Source organism: Rhodamnia argentea, chromosome 1 (assembly GCF_020921035.1).
Source record: "Rhodamnia argentea isolate NSW1041297 chromosome 1, ASM2092103v1, whole genome shotgun sequence".
NCBI lineage: Eukaryota > Viridiplantae > Streptophyta > Magnoliopsida > Myrtales > Myrtaceae > Rhodamnia > Rhodamnia argentea.
The window spans coordinates 19,570,084-19,577,321 of record NC_063150.1 but is presented as its reverse complement, the minus strand read 5'-3'; the positions used below and the strand labels follow the sequence as shown (position 1 = coordinate 19,577,321).

The following is a 7,238-nucleotide window of genomic DNA, read 5'->3' as shown; positions in this document are numbered from 1 at the left end:
AAATGTGTATATGCAAAGTGGTATTTAAAAGTAAAACTCAAAAAAAATAATTAGTATTCTCAAAAGTAGAGGTATGTACATGATCATCAGATGAAATGCGAGATACGTTCTCGATATTTTCCGACTTGATCTTTCCAGACTAATCAAACAATTTACTATAAAAGCGACCCTTCAACATAGAAGCGACGAAGAGATGGTGAAGAAGAGGTTAATTGTTATATTCTAAAAAGTTACAAGTCCATCTTGAAGGAAATTCACTATCGAAAAAAAAAAATTAAGGAGATAGTGAAAAAATAAAATCATGAAGGATGATTTTGTCTGCCTAGTTAAAAAAAAAAAAATTGGATTTTGTCATTAAGTTATTCGAATTTCTTTGAAGTGTAAAGAATCCATCACTTTAACATAGAATAAATGGATAAACGACTTCTGTGTACCATTGTCACTTTGTTAGGCATATGCCAATCTAAGGCTGCTCGACAGCGTCTCCCGATCTTTCCGACGAGATGATGTCCGCCTCGAACCTCGAATCGGATGGCCTCCGCACAAGGCCGAGACCTTATCCGCGGTCGAAATGCCTTGAAGTGAACATGTAATCAGACCATCCAGCAGCCTATCCTTTCCCATACGTTCCCATGAGTCTGGCTCCATGTAGGAAAACACTGAACCCACATGCCATATGTACATCTTTATCAACCACACAAGAAAGGTCCTGGAAACATCAGGCCTGATGCAAATTTACCAACTGAGAGCAAGAAACTCGAGCACGAAAATTTTTGCTCTATACAAAGCAAATTTTTGCTCTAGACAACCACTAAGAAAAATAAAATTTTCTGATTACATTGGGAAGCTCGCACTCTCAAACAAAACAACCTGCAATGTAGTTCTGTATATTTCATTCCAATGATTCTGCAGCTCCACACACAGAGAAGTGCAGAACAGGTGATGAATGAATATTAATGTGAGTCCATTAGCATTCAAAGCTAGACATGGCCCGTTTAAGACTATTAGCTTTGCCAAGATGGACTGCAGACAACTGGGGAAAAACACATACTAGCGACCATCCATGAATTGTCCAAATTCATTCACATTGGATATGACATGAACTGCTTTATATTCACATAAAGAAGTGATGAGCCGCACGCATGCGAACGAAAAGATCATTCCAAGGGAAGCACGTGTCAATGTTTGTGAGCGTGTACACACCTGTCTCTGTGTCAAGAATGCAGCTGAGCTGCTTTAATACCACAATTTACTCCCATGGCCTCTGGCAATCTGTAAGTATCAGCTTTTATATAACCTAATTTACGGTTAAAAAGTAAAAATCTAAGACCCCCTGCTTAAAGTTAAAGTTTTGCTTAAGATGAGACATGAATATCAATCCTAATTATGTTCAACCCAGGGACATTTCTGCCCCGAAAACTAGTACTAAATTGCATCTCAAGAATGACCATCAGATAACATAGCGTATGAATCACACATTTCGTACACATTCAGAATGAGACTACTCGAAGAATCGCTAGATTAGCCAAAGAGTCAACAAATTCAGTTGATTGGCCCGGACCTAAGAACTTCGAAGCATATAAGTTTCACCTTCACCAATCTAAAGCTCCAGTAAAAGAAGAAAGCATAGAACACTTACGAGAGACATTCACTCACATTCAAAGCTACATATTGCCATTAAAATTTGTAGCTTTGCCAAGATGGACTAGTACGCTTGTTGAGAATGCTCGTGGGCCTAAACCTCTTTGTCCATTGTAACAAGAATGCATAACATTGAGCAAAAAGGTAATAATAGGTTATCATTATCCATGCTTGTGTTCGAAAAAATAAGACTTGCTATCAAGTTCCAGACAATTAAGAAGAGTCCAGAGAACCATTCCTTAAGGAGGGTGTTACGCTGTACACCTCAAGTCATTCATAAAAGACAAATGGGTACCTGCCAAAACTATTGAAACCTATTAATGTACAAGCTAGGATATAAGCTGAACGAAGTTTGTGTTTGCATTGCAGGTGCAGGTAAAAGGTGATGTAAGGTAGCCGGGAAGGTGCCAATACGAGTGAACCTTCAACTCATACATAAAAGCAGAACAAACGAGCCTTACCACCATAATCCTTGTATTCAGGATCAACATACGAGTCCGGAGTCGCAAACAACACCCACACGCAACCCTGTCGAAAGAAATTATTCATGGCTTTTAGGAGATAAAAAATAAGTAGCACAACTTAGAAAAGACATTAAGAGGAATGGAAAAGGAACAAATGAAGCAACCTTCGAGCTTGTCGGATGTTCTCCTCTTCAATCTCACACCCAAAACCAAAGTATCTCTTAAAGCAGACATTTGTATATCTTCTTATTTGCTTCCTCTTCACTGTAGCCATTTACAAACAAAGCAGCGTGGACAGTCAACAAAATCTTCCAAATAAAAACCAAACAGGGAAAAAAAAAATGTCGAGCATTCAGACATCATCATAGAAAACCACGAAGACAAAAGCTTACAACTGCTGTAAGCTTCAAAAACATTCATTTGCATAAGATTAGCACAAACCACAAGTAAGAATGAGAAGAGAACGCGGACCTCATAACCTGCCAGCAACTTTAGCAAGGGTTTCAACGTAACAGTCAATCATCTGCTGCTTCGTAGCTCCATCGCCACCAGGCTTATCCATGACGATGAGCCAATGCCGGTAATTGCAGCCCGGAAACAGAGGCGCCATCTCCGGAGGAAATTACATGCGGGAGGTCACGTCGGAGTTCGCTGGCGAGCAAGTGGAGGTATGGGATGGGGTCACGAAATGCTGGCCCGAAGCAAACCATGTTCTGTTGAGGCTGGTGGAGGTAGTCGCGAGCGCGATGGAAGAGGAGGGCAGATGATCTCAGATTTTTAACTTTGAAACTCCAACGTTGCTTTCCTTTCCTCACCGTGGGGTGGTGTTCTTAGGCTTAGGCAAGTTGTTTTTGCTCAAAAGAAAAAGATTGAAAGATCCTAAGCTTCTATGGAAATAGCATTTTGGGCATAACAGATGTATGCGCATGTTTAAATGGATGTTGCGCGCACCCCGCATTATCGAATCATAAGAACGGATTCCATCGCCCTGCTAATAACGATTCGATACCGTACTTTTTCAATGTGGAAAATGAAAAATTGTCAACCTTTTTAGGTAAAGAACAAGCAAAGACATAATCCAGACTATGGATTGTCGAAACTCCAATTAAGAAGAGCTTCATTTTTACCTGCACAAGAAGGGTAAATTCATTCACTGCTGTTTTGGCATTATCGTCGGAACTTTTCCTGAAGGCATGAAATCTGCGCGATTCTTTTCACGGAAAGTTCGACAAACTATCGCGACGACTTGACCTGCAGTTACCAACGGAATCAACAGACTCCTCGAACAAGCATAGATACCGAGCTATGCCACGAAAAAAAAAAAAATCGCCTCAAGGATCAATCCAATGATTCTATAGGTATCAGCTGAAGAGGTGTCATCTGATAAAATATTCTTCCTCGTATTGCAGCTTAAATACACAGCACAACATTGTTAGAGGAGTATGTTATTACATACACGACAAAGCCTAAGGGCAATTCCCAACAGTGTAGACGAGGAAACCTTATTTTTTCCCTTAAAGAGCTTTGCCCTGCTAGACCCGTTGCTTGCATATTCATTTTTCTCCATGCAAGTGTAGTCAGGAAACCATATGCTCCGATTTCTGCGAGAAAACAATTTCCAACATGTGACCTGATCATAGTATAGATGCAAGTGCAAACATGTTTAGATCATGCCAATTTAGAAGACGTCCAATCATTTTTGTAGAACTGAATGTGTCAGAATATGGCCATTGCTTAACTTATTGCACCGCAAATGCTGAAGTTAAAAGCCAGTAGTGTGAATCACGCACTCCCTTTTCCTCCGAGGTCTATAAACCTATCACTAGAGACCTCATGAATAATTGTAATTACAATGTGAGAGGGACCGCCATAGTTTTTCGCTTGACTGCCTATAATTTGGTCATTAAACCTGCTCCGAACGAGCAAGTGCATGTTTATGTAGGTGAACCATGTCTGGTTCTTTGTCCGAATCAAACTTGCCAGCGTGTCTTCCTCTTTAAGAGAGACAATACCTTTAGGTTGAGAAAGGCGCATATTGCAGTGAACCTTACCCAATTCAAAAGAAAGCGGAACAAGAAGAGGATGCACCTAAGAAAACATTCTAATCGGTAAAACTTTCTGAAGAATAACAACATTTACCAACTTCCCCAACCAGCCTATGCTCATGGCAAAGGTAACTAAGTAGTGGGAATTAGGTGGCCGGGCAGTCACCAATTCTATCCTTGTTATCCAAAAGGCAAAGGAAAAAAAGACCTTTTAGATTTCTTTTTGCTGTATGTCAACAGTTTGCAGCAAACCAAATACGTACTTAAATTTGGAATTCGCATTCAACAGAAGAGAGATTATTTCCATAGGCATTTCGTAAAGTAGTGAATATGTATTTGACTCCTGTCAATTGCTATGGAAACCCAGATATTACTGTGATTTATGTGAGCTTGAAAGGAAAAGAAGGTGCTACTGTTCCATTGCTTGTGGAAAGCATCATAACGCATCAATTGCTACGGAAACCCAGATATTACTTGCATCATCTCATCGTTAGCCTACAGGATTGACACCAACTAACCTGCTCAGTGTAAGGCAAATACTTCCCGTCAAATGTCAGAACAACACGGTCCTTCCCATCCACACCTTTGACTTTGTCAACCGAGCAGTAGAAATCTATGGCCGACATTCTGCAAAAGAACGTAAATGGAAATAAATTCAATGGGTTAACAATTGAACAAAGCTGAAATAGATAAACATCCCAGTTCCTAATATGCTATTTTTTGTCCCCTCGATGAGGAATAATCATCGCATGAGACCAGCAGCGAGGCTGCTTCTTAGATCGTCTTACTGGTCAACTCAACCAAGCAAACCAAGGAAAGGTATTTTGTATCATTTGAACGTTCTACACAGAATCTCGTATCAATTTTTCACAAATATAAATTACATGATTTTCACTGAAGTGGGGACCCATCATAAGACATTGGCAGGTCAATAATAGAACAGTCCTATTTCAAGCTGATGACTGTTATCATTGCTCGGGGCGTGCATCATTCCAACCTACCCACTTCCTGTTTTCATACCCACAAATGGATTGTGTACATCCAACATTGAGCTACTTACAGGCTCGTTCATCAGGAGACCTAATAGAGGGGCTAAAATCATGCCATTATCATACCTATGCAGACACTAAGGTCAAATTTCATCGTACTAGAACAAATGATTTGTGCATGGACAAAGACGCAGGTTTCCACAAAGAGAATGATACAGTTAGGAATGTAGACTCACATGCCATCACCAAACTCTTCGTTTATAACTTCCTTGATGCTTTCTCCGAAATGCATCACCGCCTCATTCAGCCTGGGAATCCGATAGCCAAAGAAGTAGAAATTAAAGCATTAGCCATTGCCAAGATTCTGGTCAGCATCACAGACTATCTATACTATAAATCAATCGCAAAAAAAGTGAGGTTCGGATTGGCGAGTTTTCTGGTTGTATCTCCTGAAACCACAGCTTCAGACAAGAGAAAAGTCGAAATAACCTCATCTGGTGTTCTATGAAATTCCACAGCCTAAACAGGCTGCCTTTCACTATGAACGATCATCAAAGAACATCCTTAATCAGAGACAAACACGAAGTTTGCTTGTAGTTCAAGAATCAAGACTGTTCTGTCGAGCCCAACTCAGTTTCCAGACGCAGACAAAGCTTAAACAGAGTAGTCTCCCGCAAAGAGCAAGTCATGAATCAAATCAACTGTCAACACCAGATAGCTGGAACTACCACTTCAGTTGATAGCTAGAGCTTTTTTGCTTCAACTCTGAATCAATCTACACCGTGCTAAGCATTGCACTTCAAACCGATTCATCTACATCTTACATCAGATAAACAACAATCCATGAAGGGATGGACATGGCCGCACTACAATCCTAGAATATGCTAGGAACAAAATACAGCTCATGGTTAAATTCGTTCGTGACACAACCGAATGACCCGTCATCTGAAATTTAAAGAATCGAAGACCCATATCCTTCAAAGCACAAAGCCACATAGATTAACTAAGATAATTCAAAAAATAATTACTGAAAAAAAAGAGAAATTTCGAGCATAAGGAACAAGTAATAATGAAAAGGGGACCTGTAAACGGTAGGTTCTTGAATCAAATTTGGGTCGTAGGACCTCATGGGAGGCTTCATCATCTCACAGAGGAGGTCCTCCGGCAGGTCGGGCAGGGCCGCCCGGAGCTTCGGGGCAGTGTCGGGCTTCAGCTGGGCCTGCCGTTTCAGCAGCTGAGCCACGTAGACGTTGGTGAGGCCGGTCTCTTGCGCTATCTGATTGAACGACTTGCCGGACTTGTGCTTCGCCGCTTGTAGCCGACCCACCATGGTGGCTTTGCTGCTGTTGCTCGCCTCCATCTCCCACACTCAAATAATGGCACAGAGCATACAATTATCGCTAGTTAGCTACGTGACGTCTTCTTCTTCTTCTCTCCCCCCTTTATTTATTTATTTATTTATTGTTGTTTTTCTATTCATTCAGAAAATATTCTTAGAATGATGCATCTGAGTTTGAAAATTTCTTTCTCATTTTTCATCACTTTGTTTTTTTTCGGCAAAGTAAAGCATGAATGCTAATATTTACATACGTCACTCACTTTAATATTAATATTTTTTTGGATCACTTAAGTATCAAATCAAAGAAAAAAACGATCATTTAAATGTCAATTCCGGCAAAAAATGATCACTTAGGTGTTCATTCCGACGAAACAGTACAAATGACATTTTTTTTATTTCCTAATATTATGTGGAACTTTTTTTAAAAAGTCTGTCCACGTGGCAATTTTTCTTTTAAAATTCAGTCCATGTGAACGCCACGTGGACTTTTAAACTAAAAATTAAGTTAATTTTTTTAAAAAATTAAAATTAAACAAAAAATGACTTAAAAAATTTTTAAAAAAAAAACACACGCACACACACAAACTTGTAATTGCAGCGGCGAGAGCCGTGAGCCCCCAACGCCACCGCCCACAATCGTCTGCTGGCGATGGGTGGAGGGTGCTCCGGGGGGGGTCTCGCAGAGCCCTAATGACCCTTGTTGAAGCCTCGCAGAGTGGGCGAGGCCGCGCCTCTCCATGGGGTCTGCGAGGCCTCGGCC

The 7,238-nt window shown here is 40.5% G+C and overlaps 1 protein-coding gene and 1 pseudogene across 1 annotated transcript; both read right to left on the bottom strand.

Moving 5' to 3' along the window:
* Positions 1 to 1,246: 1,246 nt before the first annotated feature.
* LOC115753961 lies at positions 1,247 to 2,867 on the bottom strand (annotated as a pseudogene).
* Positions 2,868 to 3,436: 569 nt separating this feature from the next.
* Positions 3,437 to 6,561, bottom strand: LOC115753980 (cyanate hydratase). Its single transcript, XM_030692852.2, has 4 exons — positions 6,222 to 6,561; positions 5,376 to 5,447; positions 4,669 to 4,777; positions 3,437 to 3,706 (listed from the first exon to the last, which is right to left on the bottom strand). Exons 1-4 carry the CDS (start codon positions 6,497 to 6,499, stop codon positions 3,683 to 3,685), a joined length of 483 nt encoding a protein of 160 aa, XP_030548712.1. The 5' UTR covers positions 6,500 to 6,561; the 3' UTR covers positions 3,437 to 3,682.
* Positions 6,562 to 7,238: the final 677 nt, after the last annotated feature.